The sequence below is a fragment of the Lampris incognitus genome, chromosome 21, assembly GCF_029633865.1.
Source record: "Lampris incognitus isolate fLamInc1 chromosome 21, fLamInc1.hap2, whole genome shotgun sequence".
In the NCBI taxonomy this organism is placed as follows: Eukaryota; Metazoa; Chordata; class Actinopteri; order Lampriformes; family Lampridae; genus Lampris; species Lampris incognitus.
In genome coordinates, this window is record NC_079231.1 from 26,696,776 (window position 1) to 26,722,195 (window position 25,420).

General features: G+C 45.0%; 1 protein-coding gene across 1 annotated transcript in view; it reads right to left on the reverse strand.

Annotated features, from left to right (window-relative positions):
• nid2a (nidogen 2a (osteonidogen)) overlaps window positions 1-25,420 on the reverse strand; it is a 231,038-nt gene that overhangs the window by 168,990 nt on the left and 36,628 nt on the right. The window contains exon 5 of the mRNA XM_056301042.1: window positions 17,264-17,403. Within this exon, the coding sequence (XP_056157017.1) occupies window positions 17,264-17,403 (140 nt within the window). The remainder of the gene's footprint in view (window positions 1-17,263; window positions 17,404-25,420) is intronic.

Genomic DNA, 25,420 nt, shown 5'->3' on the forward strand with positions numbered 1-25,420 from the left:
CTGGTACAGGTTTTTCTACTGACAGCTGGTGCTGCTGACTGTCTGTTGTGACTTACTGGTACAGGTTTTTCTACTGACAGCTGGTGCTGCTGACTGTCTGTTGCGACTTACTGGTACAGGTTTTTCTACTGACATCTGGTGCTGCTGACTGTCTGTTGCGACTTACTGGTACAGGTTTTTCTACTGACATCTGGTGCTGCTGACTGTCTGTTGCGACTTACTGGTACAGGTTTGTCTACTGACAGCTGGTGCTGCTGACTGTCTGTTGCGACTTACTGGTACAGGTTTGTCTACTGACAGCTGGTGCTGCTGACTGTCTGTTGCGACTTACTGGTACAGGTTTTTCTACTGACAGCTGGTGCTGCTGATTGTCTGTTGCGACTTACTGGTACAGGTTTTTCTATTGACAGCTGGTGCTGCTGACCGTCTGTTGTGAATTACTGGTACAGGTTTGTCTACTGACAGCTGGTGCTGCTGACTGTCTGTTGTGACTTACTGGTACAGGTTTTTCTACTGACAGCTGGTGCTGCTGACCGTCTGTTGTGACTTACTGGTACAGGTTTGTCTACTCACAGCTGGTGCTGCTGACCATCTGTTGTGACTTCCTGGTACAGGTTCGTCTACTGACAGCTGGTGCTGCTGACTGTCTGTTGTGACTTACTGGTACAGGTTTGTCTACTGACAGCTGGTGCTGCTGACTGTCTGTCGTGACTTACTGGTACAGGCTTTTCTACTGACAGCTGGTGCTGCGGACCGTCTGTTGTGACTTACTGGTACAGGATTGTCTACTGACAGCTGGTGCTGCTGACTGTCTGTTGCGACTTACTGGTACAGGTTTTTCTACTGACATCTGGTGCTGATGACTGTCTGTTGTGACTTACTGGTACAGGTTTTTCTACTGACAGCTGGTGCTGCTGACTGTCTGTTGTGACTTACTGGTACAGGTTTGTCTACTGACAGCTGGTGCTGCTGACTGTCTGTTGCGACTTACTGGTACAGGTTTTTCTACTGACAGCTGGTGCTGATGACTGTCTGTTGTGACTTACTGGTACAGGTTTGTCTACTGACAGCTGGTGCTGTTGACTGTCTGTTGTGACTTACTGGTACAGGTTTGTCTACTGACAGCTGGTGCTGCTGACTGTCTGTTGCGACTTACTGGTACAGGTTTTTCTACTGACAGCTGGTGCTGATGACTGTCTGTTGTGACTTACTGGTACAGGTTTGTCTACTGACAACTGGTGCTGCTGACTGTCTGTTGCGACTTACTGGTACAGGTTTTTCTACTGACAGCTGGTGCTGATGACTGTCTGTTGTGACTTACTGGTACAGGTTTGTCTACTGACAACTGGTGCTGCTGACCGTCTGTTGTGACTTACTGGTACAGGTTTGTCTACTGACAGCTGGTGCTGCTGACTGTCTGTTGTGACTTACTGGTACAGGTTTGTCTACTGACAGCTGGTGCTGCTGACTGTCTGTTGTGACTTACTGGTACAGGTTTGTCTACTGACAGCTGGTGCTGCTGACCATCTGTTGTGACTTACTGGTACAGGTTTGTCTATTGACAGCTGGTGCTGCTGACTGTCTGTTGTGACTTACTGGTACAGGTTTGTCTACTGACAGCTGGTGCTGCTGACCGTCTGTTGTGACTTACTGGTACAGGTTTTTCTACTGACATCTGGTGCTGCTGACGGTCTGTTGCGACTTACTGGTACGGGTTTTTCTACTGACATCTGGTGCTGCTGACCGTCTGTTGTGACTTACTGGTACGGGTTTGTCTACTGACAGCTCGTGCTGCTGACTGTCTGTTGCGACTTACTGGTACAGGTTTGTCTACTGACAGCTGGTGCTGCTGACCGTCTGTTGTGACTTACTGGTACAGGTTTTTCTACTGACAGCTGGTGCTGCTAACTGTCTGTTGTGACTTACTGGTACAGGTTTTTCTACTGACAGCTGGTGCTGCTGACTGTCTGTTGCGACTTACTGGTACAGGTTTGTCTACTGACAGCTGGTGCTGCTGACCGTCTGTTGTGACTTACTGGTACAGGTTTGTCTACTGACAGCTGGTGCTGCTGACTGTCTGTTGTGACTTACTGGTACAGGTTTTTCTACTGACAGCTGGTGCTGCTGACTGTCTGTTGCGACTTACTGGTACAGGTTTTTCTACTGACATCTGGTGCTGCTGACTGTCTGTTGCGACTTACTGGTACAGGTTTTTCTACTGACAGCTGGTGCTGCTGACTGTCTGTTGTGACTTACTGGTACAGGTTTTTCTACTGACAGCTGGTGCTGCTGACCGTCTGTTGTGACTTACTGGTACAGGTTTGTCTACTGACAGCTGGTGCTGCTGACCATCTGTTGTGACTTACTGGTACAGGTTCGTCTACTGACAGCTGGTGCTGCTGACCGTCTGTTGTGACTTACTGGTACAGGTTTTTCTACTGACAGCTGGTGCTGCTGACTGTCTGTTGTGACTTACTGGTACAGGTTTTTCTACTGACAGCTGGTGCTGCTGACCGTCTGTTGTGACTTACTGGTACAGGTTTGTCTACTGACAGCTGGTGCTGCTGACCATCTGTTGTGACTTACTGGTACAGGTTCGTCTACTGACAGCTGGTGCTGCTGACTGTCTGTTGTGACTTACTGGTACAGGTTTTTCTACTGACAGCTGGTGCTGCTGACTGTCTGTTGTGACTTACTGGTACAGGTTTTTCTACTGACAGCTGGTGCTGCTGACCGTCTGTTGTGACTTACTGGTACAGGTTTGTCTACTGACAGCTGGTGCTGCTGACCATCTGTTGTGACTTACTGGTACAGGTTTTTCTACTGACAGCTGGTGCTGCTGACTGTCTGTTGTGACTTACTGGTACAGGTTTTTCTACTGACATCTGGTGCTGCTGACTGTCTGTTGTGACTTACTGGTACAGGTTTGTCTACTGACAGCTGGTGCTGCTGACCGTCTGTTGTGACTTACTGGTACGGGTTTGTCTATTGACAGCTGGTGCTGCTGACTGTCTGTTGTGACTTACTGGTACAGGTTTTTCTACTGACATCTGGTGCTGCTGACTGTCTGTTGCGACTTACTGGTACAGGTTTGTCTACTGACATCAGGTGCGGCTGACCATCTGTTGTGACTTACTGGTACGGGTTTGTCTACTGACAGCTGGTGCTGCTGACCGTCTGTTGTGACTTACTGGTACAGGTTTTTCTACTGACAGCTGGTGCTGCTGACTGTCTGTTGTGACTTACTGGTACAGGTTTGTCTACTGACAGCTGGTGCTGCTGACTGTCTGTTGCGACTTACTGGTACAGGTTTTTCTACTGACATCTGGTGCTGCTGACTGTCTGTTGCGACTTACTGGTACGGGTTTTTCTACTGACATCTGGTGCTGCTGACCGTCTGTTGTGACTTACTGGTACGGGTTTGTCTACTGACAGCTCGTGCTGCTGACTGTCTGTTGCGACTTACTGGTACAGGTTTGTCTACTGACAGCTGGTGCTGCTGACCGTCTGTTGTGACTTACTGGTACAGGTTTTTCTACTGACAGCTGGTGCTGCTGACTGTCTGTTGTGACTTACTGGTACAGGTTTTTCTACTGACAGCTGGTGCTGCTGACTGTCTGTTGCGACTTACTGGTACAGGTTTGTCTACTGACAGCTGGTGCTGCTGACCGTCTGTTGTGACTTACTGGTACAGGTTTGTCTACTGACAGCTGGTGCTGCTGACTGTCTGTTGTGACTTACTGGTACAGGTTTTTCTACTGTCAGCTGGTGCTGCTGACTGTCTGTTGCGACTTACTGGTACAGGTTTTTCTACTGACATCTGGTGCTGCTGACTGTCTGTTGCGACTTACTGGTACAGGTTTGTCTACTGACAGCTGGTGCTGCTGACTGTCTGTTGCGACTTACCGGTACAGGTTTTTCTACTGACAGCTGGTGCTGATGACTGTCTGTTGTGACTTACTGGTACAGGTTTGTCTACTGACAGCTGGTGCTGCTGACCGTCTGTTGTGACTTACTGGTACAGGTTTGTCTACTGACAGCTGGTGCTGCTGACTGTCTGTTGTGACTTACTGGTACAGGTTTTTCTACTGGCAGCTGGTGCTGCGGACCATCTGGCGTGACTTACTGGTACAGGTTTGTCTACTGACAGCTGGTGCTGCTGACTGTCTGTTGCGACTTACTGGTACAGGTTTTTCTACTGACAGCTGGTGCTGATGACTGTCTGTTGTGACTTACTGGTACAGGTTTGTCTACTGACAGCTGGTGCTACTGACCGTCTGTTGTGACTTACTGGTACAGGTTTGTCTACTGACAGCTGGTGCTGCTGACCATCTGTTGTGACTTACTGGTACAGGTTTGTCTACTGACAGCTGGTGCTGCTGACCGTCTGTTGTGACTTACTGGTACAGGTTTGTCTACTGACAGCTGGTGCTGCTGACTGTCTGTTGCGACTTACTGGTACAGGTTTTTCTACTGACATCTGGTGCTGCTGACTGTCTGTTGCGACTTACTGGTACAGGTTTGTCTACTGACAGCTGGTGCTGCTGACTGTCTGTTGCGACTTACTGGTACAGGTTTTTCTACTGACAGCTGGTGCTGATGACTGTCTGTTGTGACTTACTGGTACAGGTTTGTCTACTGAGAGCTGGTGCTGCTGACCGTCTGTTGTGACTTACTGGTACAGGTTTGTCTACTGACAGCTGGTGCTGCTGACTGTCTGTTGTGACTTACTGGAACAGGTTTTTCTACTGGCAGCTGGTGCTGCGGACCATCTGGCGTGACTTACTGGTACAGGTTTGTCTACTGACAGCTGGTGCTGCTGACTGTCTGTTGCGACTTACTGGTACAGGTTTTTCTACTGACAGCTGGTGCTGATGACTGTCTGTTGTGACTTACTGGTACAGGTTTGTCTACTGACAGCTGGTGCTGCTGACCGTCTGTTGTGACTTACTGGTACAGGTTTGTCTACTGACAGCTGGTGCTGCTGACTGTCTGTTGTGACTTACTGGTACAGGTTTGTCTACTGACAGCTGGTGCTGCTGACTGTCTGTTGTGACTTACTGGTACAGGTTTGTCTACTGACAGCTGGTGCTGCTGACTGTCTGTTGTGACTTACCGGTACAGGTTTTTCTACTGGCAGCTGGTGCTGCGGACCATCTGGCGTGACTTACTGGTACAGGTTTGTCTACTGACAGCTGGTGCTGCTGACTGTCTGTTGCGACTTACTGGTACAGGTTTTTCTACTGACAGCTGGTGCTGCTGACCGTCTGTTGTGACTTACTGGTACAGGTTTGTCTACTGACAGCTGGTGCTGCTGACCATCTGTTGCGACTTACTGGTACAAGTTTTTCTACTGACAGCTGGTGCTGCTGACTGTCTGTTGTGACTTACTGGTACAGGTTTTTCTACTGACATCTGGTGCTGCTGACTGTCTGTTGTGACTTACTGGTACAGGTTTGTCTACTGACAGCTGGTGCTGCTGACCATCTGTTGTGACTTACTGGTACAGGTTTGTCTATTGACAGCTGGTGCTGCTGACTGTCTGTTGTGACTTACTGGTACAGGTTTTTCTACTGACATCTGGTGCTGCTGACTGTCTGTTGCGACTTACTGGTACAGGTTTGTCTACTGACATCTGGTGCTGCTGACCGTCTGTTGCGACGTACCGGTACGGGTTTGTCTACTGACAGCTGGTGCTGCTGACCGTCTGTTGTGACTTACTGGTACAGGTTTTTCTACTGACAGCTGGTGCTGCTGACTGTCTGTTGTGACTTACTGGTACAGGTTTTTCTACTGACAGCTGGTGCTGCTGACTGTCTGTTGCGACTTACTGGTACAGGTTTGTCTACTGACAGCTGGTGCTGCTGACTGTCTGTTGTGACTTACTGGTACAGGTTTGTCTACTGACAGCTGGTGCTGCTGACCGTCTGTTGTGACTTACTGGTACAGGTTTTTCTACTGACAGCTGGTGCTGCTGACCGTCTGTTGCGACTTACTGGTACAGGTTTTTCTACTGACATCTGGTGCTGCTGACCGTCTGTTGCGACTTACTGGTACGGGTTTTTCTACTGACATCTGGTGCTGCTGACCGTCTGTTGTGACTTACTGGTACAGGTTTGTCTACTGACAGCTGGTGCTGCTGACCGTCTGTTGTGACTTACTGGTACAGGTTTGTCTACTGACAGCTGGTGCTGCTGACCGTCTGTTGCGACTTACTGGTACAGGTTTTTCTACTGACAGCTGGTGCTGCTGACTGTCTGTTGTGACTTACTGGTACAGGTTTTTCTACTGACAGCTGGTGCTGCTGACTGTCTGTTGCGACTTACTGGTACAGGTTTTTCTACTGACATCTGGTGCTGCTGACTGTCTGTTGCGACTTACTGGTACAGGTTTTTCTACTGACATCTGGTGCTGCTGACTGTCTGTTGCGACTTACTGGTACAGGTTTGTCTACTGACAGCTGGTGCTGCTGACTGTCTGTTGCGACTTACTGGTACAGGTTTGTCTACTGACAGCTGGTGCTGCTGACTGTCTGTTGCGACTTACTGGTACAGGTTTTTCTACTGACAGCTGGTGCTGCTGATTGTCTGTTGCGACTTACTGGTACAGGTTTTTCTATTGACAGCTGGTGCTGCTGACCGTCTGTTGTGAATTACTGGTACAGGTTTGTCTACTGACAGCTGGTGCTGCTGACTGTCTGTTGTGACTTACTGGTACAGGTTTTTCTACTGACAGCTGGTGCTGCTGACCGTCTGTTGTGACTTACTGGTACAGGTTTGTCTACTCACAGCTGGTGCTGCTGACCATCTGTTGTGACTTCCTGGTACAGGTTCGTCTACTGACAGCTGGTGCTGCTGACTGTCTGTTGTGACTTACTGGTACAGGTTTGTCTACTGACAGCTGGTGCTGCTGACTGTCTGTCGTGACTTACTGGTACAGGCTTTTCTACTGACAGCTGGTGCTGCGGACCGTCTGTTGTGACTTACTGGTACAGGATTGTCTACTGACAGCTGGTGCTGCTGACTGTCTGTTGCGACTTACTGGTACAGGTTTTTCTACTGACATCTGGTGCTGATGACTGTCTGTTGTGACTTACTGGTACAGGTTTTTCTACTGACAGCTGGTGCTGCTGACTGTCTGTTGTGACTTACTGGTACAGGTTTGTCTACTGACAGCTGGTGCTGCTGACTGTCTGTTGCGACTTACTGGTACAGGTTTTTCTACTGACAGCTGGTGCTGATGACTGTCTGTTGTGACTTACTGGTACAGGTTTGTCTACTGACAGCTGGTGCTGTTGACTGTCTGTTGTGACTTACTGGTACAGGTTTGTCTACTGACAGCTGGTGCTGCTGACTGTCTGTTGCGACTTACTGGTACAGGTTTTTCTACTGACAGCTGGTGCTGATGACTGTCTGTTGTGACTTACTGGTACAGGTTTGTCTACTGACAACTGGTGCTGCTGACCGTCTGTTGTGACTTACTGGTACAGGTTTGTCTACTGACAGCTGGTGCTGCTGACTGTCTGTTGTGACTTACTGGTACAGGTTTGTCTACTGACAGCTGGTGCTGCTGACTGTCTGTTGTGACTTACTGGTACAGGTTTTTCTACTGGCAGCTGGTGCTGCGGACCATCTGGTGTGACTTACTGGTACAGGTTTGTCTACTGACAGCTGGTGCTGCTGACTGTCTGTTGCGACTTACTGGTACAGGTTTTTCTACTGACAGCTGGTGCTGCTGACCGTCTGTTGTGACTTACTGGTACAGGTTTGTCTACTGACAGCTGGTGCTGCTGACCGTCTGTTGTGACTTACTGGTACAGGTTTTTCTACTGACAGCTGGTGCTGCTGACTGTCTGTTGCGACTTACTGGTACAGGTTTGTCTACTGACATCTGGTGCTGCTGACTGTCTGTTGTGACTTACTGGTACAGGTTTGTCTACTGACAGCTGGTGCTGCTGACCATCTGTTGTGACTTACTGGTACAGGTTTGTCTATTGACAGCTGGTGCTGCTGACTGTCTGTTGTGACTTACTGGTACAGGTTTTTCTACTGACATCTGGTGCTGCTGACTGTCTGTTGCGACTTACTGGTACAGGTTTGTCTACTGACATCTGGTGCTGCTGACCGTCTGTTGCGACTTACTGGTACGGGTTTGTCTACTGACAGCTGGTGCTGCTGACCGTCTGTTGTGACTTACTGGTACAGGTTTTTCTACTGACAGCTGGTGCTGCTGACTGTCTGTTGTGACTTACTGGTACAGGTTTTTCTACTGACAGCTGGTGCTGCTGACTGTCTGTTGCGACTTACTGGTACAGGTTTGTCTACTGACAGCTGGTGCTGCTGACTGTCTGTTGCGACTTACTGGTACAGGTTTGTCTACTGACAGCTGGTGCTGCTGACCGTCTGTTGCGACTTACTGGTACAGGTTTTTCTACTGACAGCTGGTGCTGCTGACCGTCTGTTGCGACTTACTGGTACAGGTTTTTCTACTGACATCTGGTGCTGCTGACTGTCTGTTGCGACTTACTGGTACGGGTTTTTCTACTGACAGCTCGTGCTGCTGACCGTCTGTTGTGACTTACTGGTACGGGTTTGTCTACTGACAGCTGGTGCTGCTGACCGTCTGTTGTGACTTACTGGTACAGGTTTTTCTACTGACAGCTGGTGCTGCTGACTGTCTGTTTTGACTTACTGGTACAAGTTTTTCTACTGACATTTGGCGCAGCTGACTGTCTGTTGCGACTTACTGGTACAGGTTTGTCTACTGACAGCTGGTGCTGCTGACCGTCTGTTGCGACTTACTGGTACAGGTTTGTCTACTGACAGCTGGTGCTGCTGACTGTCTGTTGCGACTTACTGGTACAGGTTTTTCTACTGACATCTGGTGCTGCTGACTGTCTGTTGCGACTTACTGGTACAGGTTTGTCTACTGACAGCTGGTGCTGCTGACTGTCTGTTGCGACTTACTGGTACAGGTTTGTCTACTGACAGCTGGTGCTGCTGACTGTCTGTTGCGACTTACTGGTACAGGTTTTTCTACTGACAGCTGGTGCTGCTGATTGTCTGTTGTGACTTACTGGTACAGGTTTTTCTATTGACAGCTGGTGCTGCTGACCATCTGTTGTGAATTACTGGTACAGGTTTGTCTACTGACAGCTGGTGCTGCTGACTGTCTGTTGTGACTTACTGGTACAGGTTTGTCTACTCACAGCTGGTGCTGCTGACCATCTGTTGTGACTTCCTGGTACAGGTTCGTCTACTGACAGCTGGTGCTGCTGACTGTCGGTTGTGACTTACTGGTACAGGTTTGTCTACTGACAGCTGGTGCTGCTGACTGTCTGTCGTGACTTACTGGTACAGGCTTTTCTACTGACAGCTGGTGCTGCGGACCGTCTGTTGTGACTTACTGGTACAGGTTTGTCTACTGACAGCTGGTGCTGCTGACTGTCTGTTGCGACTTACTGGTACAGGTTTTTCTACTGACAGCTGGTGCTGCTGACCGTCTGTTGTGACTTACTGGTACAGGTTTGTCTACTGACAGCTGGTGCTGCTGACCGTCTGTTGTGACTTACTGGTACAGGTTTTTCTACTGACAGCTGGTGCTGCTGACTGTCTGTTGTGACTTACTGGTACAGGTTTTTCTACTGACATCTGGTGCTGCTGACTGTCTGTTGTGACTTACTGGTACAGGTTTGTCTACTGACAGCTGGTGCTGCTGACCATCTGTTGTGACTTACTGGTACAGGTTTGTCTATTGACAGCTGGTGCTGCTGACTGTCTGTTGTGACTTACTGGTACAGGTTTTTCTACTGACATCTGGTGCTGCTGACTGTCTGTTGCGACTTACTGGTACAGGTTTGTCTACTGACATCTGGTGCTGCTGACCGTCTGTTGCGACTTACTGGTACGGGTTTGTCTACTGACAGCTGGTGCTGCTGACCGTCTGTTGTGACTTACTGGTACAGGTTTTTCTACTGACAGCTGGTGCTGCTGACTGTCTGTTGTGACTTACTGGTACAGGTTTTTCTACTGACAGCTGGTGCTGCTGACTGTCTGTTGCGACTTACTGGTACAGGTTTGTCTACTGACAGCTGGTGCTGCTGACTGTCTGTTGCGACTTACTGGTACAGGTTTGTCTACTGACAGCTGGTGCTGCTGACCGTCTGTTGCGACTTACTGGTACAGGTTTTTCTACTGACAGCTGGTGCTGCTGACCGTCTGTTGCGACTTACTGGTACAGGTTTTTCTACTGACATCTGGTGCTGCTGACTGTCTGTTGCGACTTACTGGTACGGGTTTTTCTACTGACAGCTCGTGCTGCTGACCGTCTGTTGTGACTTACTGGTACGGGTTTGTCTACTGACAGCTGGTGCTGCTGACCGTCTGTTGTGACTTACTGGTACAGGTTTTTCTACTGACAGCTGGTGCTGCTGACTGTCTGTTTTGACTTACTGGTACAAGTTTTTCTACTGACATTTGGCGCAGCTGACTGTCTGTTGCGACTTACTGGTACAGGTTTGTCTACTGACAGCTGGTGCTGCTGACCGTCTGTTGCGACTTACTGGTACAGGTTTATCTACTGACAGCTGGTGCTGCTGACTGTCTGTTGTGACTTACTGGTACAGGTTTTTCTACTGACATCTGGTGCTGCTGACTGTCTGTTGCGACTTACTGGTACAGGTTTTTCTACTGACATCTGGTGCTGCTGACTGTCTGTTGCGACTTACTGGTACAGGTTTGTCTACTGACAGCTGGTGCTGCTGACTGTCTGTTGCGACTTACTGGTACAGGTTTGTCTACTGACAGCTGGTGCTGCTGACTGTCTGTTGCGACTTACTGGTACAGGTTTTTCTACTGACAGCTGGTGCTGCTGATTGTCTGTTGTGACTTACTGGTACAGGTTTGTCTACTCACAGCTGGTGCTGCTGACCATCTGTTGTGACTTCCTGGTACAGGTTCGTCTACTGACAGCTGGTGCTGCTGACTGTCTGTTGTGACTTACTGGTACAGGTTTGTCTACTCACAGCTGGTGCTGCTGACCATCTGTTGTGACTTCCTGGTACAGGTTCGTCTACTGACAGCTGGTGCTGCTGACTGTCTGTTGTGACTTACTGGTACAGGTTTGTCTACTGACAGCTGGTGCTGCTGACTGTCTGTCGTGACTTACTGGTACAGGCTTTTCTACTGACAGCTGGTGCTGCGGACCATCTGTTGTGACTTACTGGTACAGGTTTGTCTACTGACAGCTGGTGCTGCTGACTGTCTGTTGCGACTTACTGGTACAGGTTTTTCTACTGACATCTGGTGCTGATGACTGTCTGTTGTGACTTACTGGTACAGGTTTTTCTACTGACAGCTGGTGCAGCTGACTGTCTGTTGTGACTTACTGGTACAGGTTTGTCTACTGACAGCTGGTGCTGCTGACTGTCTGTTGCGACTTACTGGTACAGGTTTTTCTACTGACAGCTGGTGCTGATGACTGACTGTTGTGACTTACTGGTACAGGTTTGTCTACTGACAGCTGGTGCTGTTGACTGTCTGTTGTGACTTACTGGTACAGGTTTTTCTACTGACAGCTGGTGCTGCGGACCATCTGTTGTGACTTACTGGTACAGGTTTGTCTACTGACAGCTGGTGCTGCTGACTGTCTGTTGCGACTTACTGGTACAGGTTTGTCTACTGACATCTGGTGCTGCTGACTGTCTGTTGCGACTTACTGGTACAGGTTTGTCTACTGACAGCTGGTGCTGCTGACTGTCTGTTGCGACTTACTGGTACAGGTTTGTCTACTGACAGCTGGTGCTGCTGACTGTCTGTTGCGACTTACTGGTACAGGTTTTTCTACTGACAGCTGGTGCTGCTGATTGTCTGTTGTGACTTACTGGTACAGGTTTTTCTATTGACAGCTGGTGCTGCTGACCATCTGTTGTGAATTACTGGTACAGGTTTGTCTACTGACAGCTGGTGCTGCTGACTGTCTGTTGTGACTTACTGGTACAGGTTTTTCTACTGACAGCTGGTGCTGCTGACCGTCTGTTGTGACTTACTGGTACAGGTTTGTCTACTCACAGCTGGTGCTGCTGACCATCTGTTGTGACTTCCTGGTACAGGTTCGTCTACTGACAGCTGGTGCTGCTGACTGTCTGTTGTGACTTACTGGTACAGGTTTGTCTACTGACAGCTGGTGCTGCTGACTGTCTGTCGTGACTTACTGGTACAGGCTTTTCTACTGACAGCTGGTGTTGCGGACCGTCTTTTGTGACTTACTGGTACAGGTTTGTCTACTGACAGCTGGTGCTGCTGACTGTCTGTTGCGACTTACTGGTACAGGTTTTTCTACTGACATCTGGTGCTGATGACTGTCTGTTGTGACTTACTGGTACAGGTTTTTCTACTGACAGCTGGTGCTGCTGACTGTCTGTTGTGACTTACTGGTACAGGTTTGTCTACTGACAGCTGGTGCTGCTGACTGTCTGTTGCGACTTACTGGTACAGGTTTTTCTACTGACAGCTGGTGCTGATGACTGACTGTTGTGACTTACTGGTACAGGTTTGTCTACTGACAGCTGGTGCTGTTGACTGTCTGTTGTGACTTACTGGTACAGGTTTTTCTACTGACAGCTGGTGCTGCGGACCATCTGTTGTGACTTACTGGTACAGGTTTGTCTGCTGACAGCTGGTGCTGCTGACTGTCTGTTGCGACTTACTGGTACAGGTTTTTCTACTGACAGCTGGTGCTGCTGACTGTCTGTTGTGACTTACTGCTACAGGTTTTTCTACTGACAGCTGGTGCTGCTGACCGTCTGTTGTGACTTACTGGTACAGGTTTGTCTACTGACAGCTGGTGCTGCTGACCATCTGTTGTGACTTTCTGGTACAGGTTCGTCTACTGACAGCTGGTGCTGCTGACTGTCTGTTGCGACTTACTGGTACAGGTTTGTCTACTGACATCTGGTGCTGCTGACCGTCTGTTGCGACTTACTGGTACGGGTTTGTCTACTGACAGCTGGTGCTGCTGACCGTCTGTTGTGACTTACTGGTACAGGTTTTTCTACTGACAGCTGGTGCTGCTGACTGTCTGTTGTGACTTACTGGTACAGGTTTTTCTACTGACAGCTGGTGCTGCTGACTGTCTGTTGCGACTTACTGGTACAGGTTTGTCTACTGACAGCTGGTGCTGCTGACTGTCTGTTGCGACTTACTGGTATAGGTTTGTCTACTGACAGCTGGTGCTGCTGACCGTCTGTTGCGACTTACTGGTACAGGTTTTTCTACTGACAGCTGGTGCTGCTGACCGTCTGTTGCGACTTACTGGTACAGGTTTTTCTACTGACATCTGGTGCTGCTGACTGTCTGTTGCGACTTACTGGTACGGGTTTTTCTACTGACAGCTCGTGCTGCTGACCGTCTGTTGTGACTTACTGGTACGGGTTTGTCTACTGACAGCTGGTGCTGCTGACCGTCTGTTGTGACTTACTGGTACAGGTTTTTCTACTGACAGCTGGTGCTGCTGACTGTCTGTTTTGACTTACTGGTACAAGTTTTTCTACTGACATTTGGCGCAGCTGACTGTCTGTTGCGACTTACTGGTACAGGTTTGTCTACTGACAGCTGGTGCTGCTGACCGTCTGTTGCGACTTACTGGTACAGGTTTTTCTACTGACAGCTGGTGCTGCTGACTGTCTGTTGTGACTTACTGGTACAGGTTTTTCTACTGACATCTGGTGCTGCTGACTGTCTGTTGCGACTTACTGGTACAGGTTTTTCTACTGACATCTGGTGCTGCTGACTGTCTGTTGCGACTTACTGGTACAGGTTTGTCTACTGACAGCTGGTGCTGCTGACTGTCTGTTGCGACTTACTGGTACAGGTTTGTCTACTGACAGCCGGTGCTGCTGACTGTCTGTTGCGACTTACTGGTACAGGTTTTTCTACTGACAGCTGGTGCTGCTGATTGTCTGTTGTGACTTACTGGTACAGGTTTTTCTATTGACAGCTGGTGCTGCTGACCATCTGTTGTGAATTACTGGTACAGGTTTGTCTACTGACAGCTGGTGCTGCTGACTGTCTGTTGTGACTTACTGGTACAGGTTTTTCTACTGACAGCTGGTGCTGCTGACCGTCTGTTGTGACTTACTGGTACAGGTTTGTCTACTCACAGCTGGTGCTGCTGACCATCTGTTGTGACTTCCTGGTACAGGTTCGTCTACTGACAGCTGGTGCTGCTGACTGTCTGTTGTGACTTACTGGTACAGGTTTGTCTACTGACAGCTGGTGCTGCTGACTGTCTGTCGTGACTTACTGGTACAGGCTTTTCTACTGACAGCTGGTGCTGCGGACCATCTGTTGTGACTTACTGGTACAGGTTTGTCTACTGACAGCTGGTGCTGCTGACTGTCTGTTGCGACTTACTGGTACAGGTTTTTCTACTGACATCTGGTGCTGATGACTGTCTGTTGTGACTTACTGGTACAGGTTTTTCTACTGACAGCTGGTGCTGCTGACTGTCTGTTGTGACTTACTGGTACAGGTTTGTCTACTGACAGCTGGTGCTGCTGACTGTCTGTTGCGACTTACTGGTACAGGTTTTTCTACTGACAGCTGGTGCTGATGACTGACTGTTGTGACTTACTGGTACAGGTTTGTCTACTGACAGCTGGTGCTGTTGACTGTCTGTTGTGACTTACTGGTACAGGTTTTTCTACTGACAGCTGGTGCTGCGGACCATCTGTTGTGACTTACTGGTACAGGTTTGTCTACTGACAGCTGGTGCTGCTGACTGTCTGTTGCGACTTACTGGTACAGGTTTTTCTACTGACAGCTGGTGCTGCTGACTGTCTGTTGTGACTTACTGCTACAGGTTTTTCTACTGACAGCTGGTGCTGCTGACCGTCTGTTGTGACTTACTGGTACAGGTTTGTCTACTGACAGCTGGTGCTGCTGACCATCTGTTGTGACTTACTGGTACAGGTTTGTCTACTGACAGCTGGTGCTGCTGACTGTCTGTTGTGACTTACTGGTACAGGTTTTTCTACTGACATCTGGTGCTGCTGACTGTCTGTTGCGACTTACTGGTACAGGTTTGTCTACTGACATCTGGTGCTGCTGACCGTCTGTTGTGACTTACTGGTACAGGTTTGGCTACTGACAGCTCGTGCTGCTGACTGTCTGTTGTGACTTACTGGTACAGGTTTTTCTACTGACAGCTGGTGCTGATGACTGTCTGTTGTGACTAACTGGTACAGGTTTGTCTACTGACAGCTGGTGCTGCTGACCGTCTGTTGTGACTTACTGGTACAGGTTTGTCTACTGACAGCTGGTGCTGCTGACTGTCTGTTGTGACTTACTGCTACAGGTTTTTCTACTGACAGATGGTGCTGCTGACCGTCTGTTGTGACTTACTGGTACAGGTTTGTCTACTGACATCTGGTGCTGCTGACCGTCTGTTGTGACTTACTGGTACGGGTTTGGCTACTGACAGCTGGTGCTGCTGACTGTCTGTTGTGACTTACTGGTACAGGTTTTTCTACTGACAGCTGGTGCTGCTGACTGTCTGTTGTGAATTACTGGTACAGGCTTGTCTACTGACAGCTGGTGCTGCTGACTGTCTGTTGCGACTTACTGGTACAGGTTTTTCTACTGACAGCTGGTGCTGATGACTGTCTGTTGTGACTTACTGGTACAGGTTTGTCTACTGACAGCTGGTGCTGCTGACCGTCTGTTGTGACTTACTGGTACAGGTTTGTCTACTGACAGCTGGTGCTGCTGACTGTCTGTTGTGACTTACTGCTACAGGTTTTTCTACTGACAGCTGGTGCTGCTGACCGTCTGTTGTGACTTACTGGTACAGGTTTGTCTACTGACAGCTGGTGCTGCTGACCGTCTGTTGTGACTTACTGGTACAGGTTTGTCTACTGACAGCTGGTGCTGCTGACTGTCTGTTGTGACTTACTGCTACAGGTTTTTCTACTGACAGCTGGTGCTGCTGACCGTCTGTTGTGACTTACTGGTACAGGTTTGTCTACTGACATCTGGTGCTGCTGACTGTCTGTTGCGACTTACTGGTACAGGTTTTTCTACTGACATCTGGTGCTGCTGACTGTCTGTTGCGACTTACTGGTACAGGTTTGTCTACTGACAGCTGGTGCTGCTGACTGTCTGTTGCGACTTACTGGTACAGGTTTGTCTACTGACAGCTGGTGCTGCTGACTGTCTGTTGCGACTTACTGGTACAGGTTTTTCTACTGACAGCTGGTGCTGCTGATTGTCTGTTGTGACTTACTGGTACAGGTTTTTCTATTGACAGCTGGTGCTGCTGACCATCTGTTGTGAATTACTGGTACAGGTTTGTCTACTGACAGCTGGTGCTGCTGACTGTCTGTTGTGACTTACTGGTACAGGTTCGTCTACTGACAGCTGGTGCTGTTGACTGTCTGTTGCGACTTACTGGTACAGGTTTTTGTTACTGACAGCTGGTGCTGCTGACCGTCTGTTGTGACTTACTGGTACAGGTTTGTCTACTGACAGCTGGTGCTGCTGACTGTCTGTTGTGACTTACTGGTACAGGTTTGTCTACTGACAGCTGGTGCTGCAGACTGTTGTGACTTACTGGTACAGGTTTGTCTACTGACAGCTGGTGCTGCTGACTGTCTGTTGTGACTTACTGGTACAGGTTTGTCTACTGAAGCTGGTGCTGCTGACTGTCTGTTGTGACTTACTGGTACAGGTTTTTCTACTGACAGCTGGTGCTGCAGACTGTTGTGACTTACTGGTACAGGTTTGTCTACTGACAGCTGGTGCTGCTGACTGTCTGTTGTGACTAACTGGTACAGGTTTGTCTACTGACAGCTGGTGCTGCTGACTGTCAATTGTGACTTTCTGGTACAGGTTTGTCTACTGACATCTGGTGCTGCTGACTGTCTGTTGCGACTTACTGGTACAGGTTTTTGTTACTGACAGCTGGTGCTGCTTACTGTCTGTTGTGACTTACTGGTACAGGTTTGTCTACTGACAGCTGGTGCTGCTGACTGTCTGTTGTGACTTACTGGTACAGGTTCGTCTACTGACAGCTGGTGCTGCTGATTGTCTATTGTGACTTACTGGTACATGTTTTTCTACTGACAGCTGGTGCTGCTGACTGTCTGTTGTGACTTACTGGTACAGGTTCGTCTACTGACAGCTGGTGCTGCTGATTGTCTATTGTGACTTACTGGTACAGGTTTTCTACTGACAGCTGGTGCTGCTGCCTGTCTGTTGTGACTTACTGGTACAGGTTTTTAACACTCTGCAGGTTGCTGGTGACGCTGTAGTGGGGTCCTTCAGTTCGTGAAAATATCAGGTAGGGGATCTCCCCCCTGCTGAAACCCACTCTGGCAGGCAGCTCTATCTCCACGTAATAGGACTCCTAGGAGAGGAACCAAAGAATAAAGAGAGTACGCATTTTCTCAGAATTAACCATCCATCAATCATCCTTCTACCCATCCGTCCTTGCATCCATCCATATCTCCATCCATCTATACATCCATCGTTCCATCCATCCATCCATCATCCAAGCCGCGTGTCCTGCTCTCAGTGATGCTGGAGCCTATCCCAGCAGTCATTGGGCACCAGGCGGGGACACACCCTGGACCGGAGCAGCTGGAGGAAACTCACGCAGAGAACATGCAAACTCCACACAGAGGACGACCCGGGACGACCCCCAAGGCTGGACTACCCCGGGGCTCGAACCCAGGACCTTCTTGCTGTGAGGCGACAGCACTAACCACTGTGCCGACCCTTCTCGAAATTATACAGTTCTATCATGTCAGAATCAGAACCATGTGTACCGTTCATGTAGGTTTACACTACACGGACTGTGACTCTGGTGTAGTGCAGCTCTCAGTGTAGTTCACATAGAATATCAACACTACAACACAACTCTCTCAGTGTAGTTCACATAGAATATCAACACTACAACACAACTCTCTCAGTGTAGTTAACATAGAATAATAACACTTTAACACAACTCTCTCAGTGTAGTTAACATAGAATAACAACACTATAACACAACTCTCTCAGTGTAGTTAACATAGCATAACAACACTACAACACAACTCTCTCAGTGTAGTTAACATAAAATAATAACACTTTAACACAACTCTCTCAGTGTAGTTAACATAGAATAACAACACTATAACACAACTCTCTCAGTGTAGTTAACATAGAATAACAACACTACAACACAACTCTCTCAGTGTAGTTAACATAGAATAACAACACTACAACACAACTCTCTCAGTGTAGTTAACATAGAATAACAACACTACAACACAACTCTCTCAGTGTAGTTCACATAGAATAACAACACTTTAACACAACTCTCTCAGTGTAGTTCACATCGAATAACAACACTACAACACAACTCTCTCAGTGTAGTTCACATAGAATTACAACACTATAACACAACTCTCTCTGTGTAGTTAACATAGCATAACAACACTATAGCACAACTCTCTCAGTGTAGTTAACATAGAATAACAACACGACAACACAACTCTCTCAGTGTAGTTAACATAGAATAACAACACTACAACACCACTCTCTCAGGGTAGTTCACATAGAATAACAACACTACAACACAACTCTCTCAGTGTAGTTAACATAGAATAACAACACTACAACACAACTCTCTCAGTGTAGTTCACATAGAATAACAACACTTTAACACAACTCTCTCAGTGTAGTTCACATCGAATAACAACACTACAACACAACTCTCTCAGTGTAGTTCACATAGAATTACAACACTATAACACAACTCTCTCTGTGTAGTTAACATAGCATAACAACACTATAGCACAACTCTCTCAGTGTAGTTAACATAGAATAACAACAGGACAACACAACTCTCTCAGTGTAGTTAACATAGAATAACAACACTACAACACCACTCTCTCAGGGTAGTTCACATAGAATAACAACACTACAACACAACTCTCTCAGTGTAGTTAACATAGAATAACAACACTACAACACAACTCTCTCAGTGTAGTTCACATAGAATAACAACACTTTAACACAACTCTCTCAGTGTAGTTCACATCGAATAACAACACTACAACACAACTCTCTCAGTGTAGTTCACATAGAATAACAACACTATAACACAACTCTCTCAGTGTAGTTAACATAGCATAACAACACTATAGCACAACTCTCTCAGTGTAGTTAACATAGAATAACAACACGACAACACAACTCTCTCAGTGTAGTTAACATAGAATAACAACACTACAACACCACTCTCTCAGGGTAGTTAACATAGAATAACAACACTACAACACAACTCTCTCAGTGTAGTTAACATAGAATAACAACACTACAACACAACTCTCTCAGTGTAGTTAACATAGAATAACAACACTATAACACAACTCTCTCAGTGTAGTTAACGTAAAATAACAACACTACAACACAACTCTCTCCGTGTAGTTAACATAGAATAACAACATTATAACACAACTCTCTCCGTGTAGTTAACATAGAATATCAACACTACAACACAACTCTCTCAGTGTAGTTCACATAGAATAACAACACTACAACACAACTCTCTCAGTGTAGTTCACATAGAATAACAACACTACAACACAACTCTCTCAGTGTAGTTAACATATAATAACAACACTATAACACAACTCTCTCAGTGTAGTTAACATAGAATAACAACACTACAACACAACTCTCTCAGTGTAGTTAACATAGAATAACAACATTATAACACAACTCTCTCCGTGTAGTTCACATAGAATATCAACACTACAACACAACTCTCTCAGTGTAGTTCACATAGAATATCAACACTACAACACAACTCTCTCAGTGTAGTTAACATAGAATAATAACACTTTAACACAACTCTCTCAGTGTAGTTAACATAGAATAACAACACTATAACACAACTCTCTCAGTGTAGTTAACATAGCATAACAACACTACAACACAACTCTCTCAGTGTAGTTAACATAAAATAATAACACTTTAACACAACTCTCTCAGTGTAGTTAACATAGAATAACAACACTATAACACAACTCTCTCAGTGTAGTTAACATAGAATAACAACACTACAACACAACTCTCTCAGTGTAGTTAACATAGAATAACAACACTACAACACAACTCTCTCAGTGTAGTTAACATAGAATAACAACACTACAACACAACTCTCTCAGTGTAGTTCACATAGAATAACAACACTTTAACACAACTCTCAGTGTAGTTCACATCGAATAACAACACTACAACACAACTCTCTCAGTGTAGTTCACATAGAATTACAACACTATAACACAACTCTCTCTGTGTAGTTAACATAGCATAACAACACTATAGCACAACTCTCTCAGTGTAGTTAACATAGAATAACAACACGACAACACAACTCTCTCAGTGTAGTTAACATAGAATAACAACACTACAACACCACTCTCTCAGGGTAGTTCACATAGAATAACAACACTACAACACAACTCTCTCAGTGTAGTTAACATAGAATAATAACACTACAACACAACTCTCTCAGTGTAGTTCACATAGAATAACAACACTTTAACACAACTCTCTCAGTGTAGTTCACATCGAATAACAACACTACAACACAACTCTCTCAGTGTAGTTCACATAGAATTACAACACTATAACACAACTCTCTCTGTGTAGTTAACATAGCATAACAACACTATAGCACAACTCTCTCAGTGTAGTTAACATAGAATAACAACAGGACAACACAACTCTCTCAGTGTAGTTAACATAGAATAACAACACTACAACACCACTCTCTCAGGGTAGTTCACATAGAATAACAACACTACAACACAACTCTCTCAGTGTAGTTAACATAGAATAACAACACTACAACACAACTCTCTCAGTGTAGTTCACATAGAATAACAATACTTTAACACAACTCTCTCAGTGTAGTTCACATCGAATAACAACACTACAACACAACTCTCTCAGTGTAGTTCACATAGAATAACAACACTATAACACAACTCTCTCAGTGTAGTTAACATAGCATAACAACACTATAGCACAACTCTCTCAGTGTAGTTAACATAGAATAACAACACGACAACACAACTCTCTCAGTTTAGTTAACATAGAATAACAACACTACAACACCACTCTCTCAGGGTAGTTAACATAGAATAACAACACTACAACACAACTCTCTCAGTGTAGTTAACATAGAATAACAACACTACAACACAACTCTCTCAGTGTAGTTAACATAGAATAACAACACTATAACACAACTCTCTCAGTGTAGTTAACGTAAAATAACAACACTACAACACAACTCTCTCCGTGTAGTTAACATAGAATAACAACATTATAACACAACTCTCTCCGTGTAGTTAACATAGAATATCAACACTACAACACAACTCTCTCAGTGTAGTTCACATAGAATAACAACACTACAACACAACTCTCTCAGTGTAGTTCACATAGAATAACAACACTACAACACAACTCTCTCAGTGTAGTTAACATATAATAACAACACTATAACACAACTCTCTCAGTGTAGTTAACATAGAATAACAACACTACAACACAACTCTCTCAGTGTAGTTAACATAGAATAACAACACTACAACACAACTCTCTCAGTGTAGTTCACATAGAATAACAACACTTTAACACAACTCTCTCAGTGTAGTTCACATCGAATAACAACACTACAACACAACTCTCTCAGTGTAGTTCACATAGAATTACAACACTATAACACAACTCTCTCTGTGTAGTTAACATAGCATAACAACACTATAGCACAACTCTCTCAGTGTAGTTAACATAGAATAACAACACGACAACACAACTCTCTCAGTGTAGTTAACATAGAATAACAACACTACAACACCACTCTCTCAGGGTAGTTCACATAGAATAACAACACTACAACACAACTCTCTCAGTGTAGTTAACATAGAATAACAACACTACAACACAACTCTCTCAGTGTAGTTAACATAGAATAATAACACTTTAACACAACTCTCTCAGTGTAGTTAACATAGAATAACAACACTATAACACAACTCTCTCAGTGTAGTTAACATAGAATAACAACACTACAACACAACTCTCTCAGTGTAGTTAACATAGAATAACAACACTACAACACAACTCTCTCAGTGTAGTTAACATAGAATAACAACACTACAACACAACTCTCTCAGTGTAGTTCACATAGAATAACAACACTTTAACACAACTCTCTCAGTGTAGTTCACATCGAATAACAACACTACAACACAACTCTCTCAGTGTAGTTCACATAGAATAACAACACTTTAACACAACTCTCTCAGTGTAGTTCACATCGAATAACAAAACTACAACACAACTCTCTCAGTGTAGTTCACATAGAATTACAACACTATAACACAACTCTCTCTGTGTAGTTAACATAGCATAACAACATTATAGCACAACTCTCTCAGTGTAGTTAACATAGAATAAAAACACGACAACACAACTCTCTCAGTGTAGTTAACATAGAATAACAACACTACAACACCACTCTCTCAGGGTAGTTCACATAGAATAACAACACTACAACACAACTCTCTCAGTGTAGTTAACATAGAATAACAACACTACAACACAACTCTCTCAGTGTAGTTCACATAGAATAACAACACTTTAACACAACTCTCTCAGTGTAGTTCACATCGAATAACAACACTACAACACAACTCTCTCAGTGTAGTTCACATAGAATAACAACACTATAACACAACTCTCTCAGTGTAGTTAACATAGCATAACAACACTATAGCACAACTCTCTCAGTGTAGTTAACATAGAATAACAACACGACAACACAACTCTCTCAGTGTAGTTAACATAGAATAACAACACTACAACACCACTCTCTCAGGGTAGTTAACATAGAATAACAACACTACAACACAACTCTCTCAGTGTAGTTAACATAGAATAACAACACTACAACACAACTCCCTCAGTGTAGTTAACATAGAATAACAACACTATAACACAACTCTCTCAGTGTAGTTAACGTAGAATAACAACACTACAACACAACTCTCTCCGTGTAGTTAACATAGAATAACAACATTATAACACAACTCTCTCCGTGTAGTTAACATAGAATATCAACACTACAACACAACTCTCTCAGTGTAGTTCACATAGAATAACAACACTACAACACAACTCTCTCAGTGTAGTTCACATAGAATAACAACACTACAACACAACTCTCTCAGTGTAGTTAACATATAATAACAACACTATAACACAACTCTCTCAGTGTAGTTAACATAGAATAACAACACTACAACACAACTCTCTCAGTGTAGTTAACATAGAATAACAACACTACAACACAACTCTCTCAGTGTAGTTCACATAGAATAACAACACTTTAACACAACTCTCTCAGTGTAGTTCACATCGAATAACAACACTACAACACAACTCTCTCAGTGTAGTTCACATAGAATTACAACACTATAACACAACTCTCTCTGTGTAGTTAACATAGCATAACAACACTATAGCACAACTCTCTCAGTGTAGTTAACATAGAATAACAACACGACAACACAACTCTCTCAGTGTAGTTAACATAGAATAACAACACTACAACACCACTCTCTCAGGGTAGTTCACATAGAATAACAACACTACAACACAACTCTCTCAGTGTAGTTAACATAGAATAACAACACTACAACACAACTCTCTCAGTGTAGTTAACATAGAATAATAACACTTTAACACAACTCTCTCAGTGTAGTTAACATAGAATAACAACACTATAACACAACTCTCTCAGTGTAGTTAACATAGAATAACAACACTACAACACAACTCTCTCAGTGTAGTTAACATAGAATAACAACACTACAACACAACTCTCTCAGTGTAGTTAACATAGAATAACAACACTACAACACAACTCTCTCAGTGTAGTTCACATAGAATAACAACACTTTAACACAACTCTCTCAGTGTAGTTCACATCGAATAACAACACTACAACACAACTCTCTCAGTGTAGTTCACATCGAATAACAACACTACAACACAACTCTCTCAGTGTAGTTAACATAGAATAACAACACTATAACACAACTCTCTCAGTGTAGTTAACGTAGAATAACAACACTACAGCACAACTCTCTCCGTGTAGTTAACATAGAATAACAACATTATAACACAACTCTCTCCGTGTAGTTAACATAGAATATCAACACTACAACACAACTCTCTCAGTGTAGTTCACATAGAATAACAACACTACAACACAACTCTCTCAGTGTAGTTCACATAGAATAACAACACTACAACACAACTCTCTCAGTGTAGTTAACATATAATAACAACACTATAACACAACTCTCTCAGTGTAGTTAACATAGAATAACAACACTACAACACAACTCTCTCAGTGTAGTTAACATAGAATAACAACACTACAACACAACTCTCTCAGTGTAGTTCACATAGAATAACAACACTTTAACACAACTCTCTCAGTGTAGTTCACATCGAATAACAACACTACAACACAACTCTCTCAGTGTAGTTCACATAGAATTACAACACTATAACACAACTCTCTCTGTGTAGTTAACATAGCATAACAACACTATAGCACAACTCTCTCAGTGTAGTTAACATAGAATAACAACACGACAACACAACTCTCTCAGTGTAGTTAACATAGAATAACAACACTACAACACCACTCTCTCAGGGTAGTTCACATAGAATAACAACACTACAACACAACTCTCTCAGTGTAGTTAACATAGAATAACAACACTACAACACAACTCTCTCAGTGTAGTTAACATAGAATAATAACACTTTAACACAACTCTCTCAGTGTAGTTAACATAGAATAACAACACTATAACACAACTCTCTCAGTGTAGTTAACATAGAATAACAACACTACAACACAACTCTCTCAGTGTAGTTAACATAGAATAACAACACTACAACACAACTCTCTCAGTGTAGTTAACATAGAATAACAACACTACAACACAACTCTCTCAGTGTAGTTCACATAGAATAACAACACTTTAACACAACTCTCTCAGTGTAGTTCACATCGAATAACAACACTACAACACAACTCTCTCAGTGTAGTTCACATAGAATAACAACACTATAACACAACTCTCTCAGTGTAGTTAACATAGCATAACAACACTATAGCACAACTCTCTCAGTGTAGTTAACATAGAATAACACGACAACACAACTCTCTCAGTGTAGTTAACATAGAATAACAACACTACAACACCACTCTCTCAGGGTAGTTAACATAGAATAACAACACTACAACACAACTCTCTCAGTGTAGTTAACATAGAATAACA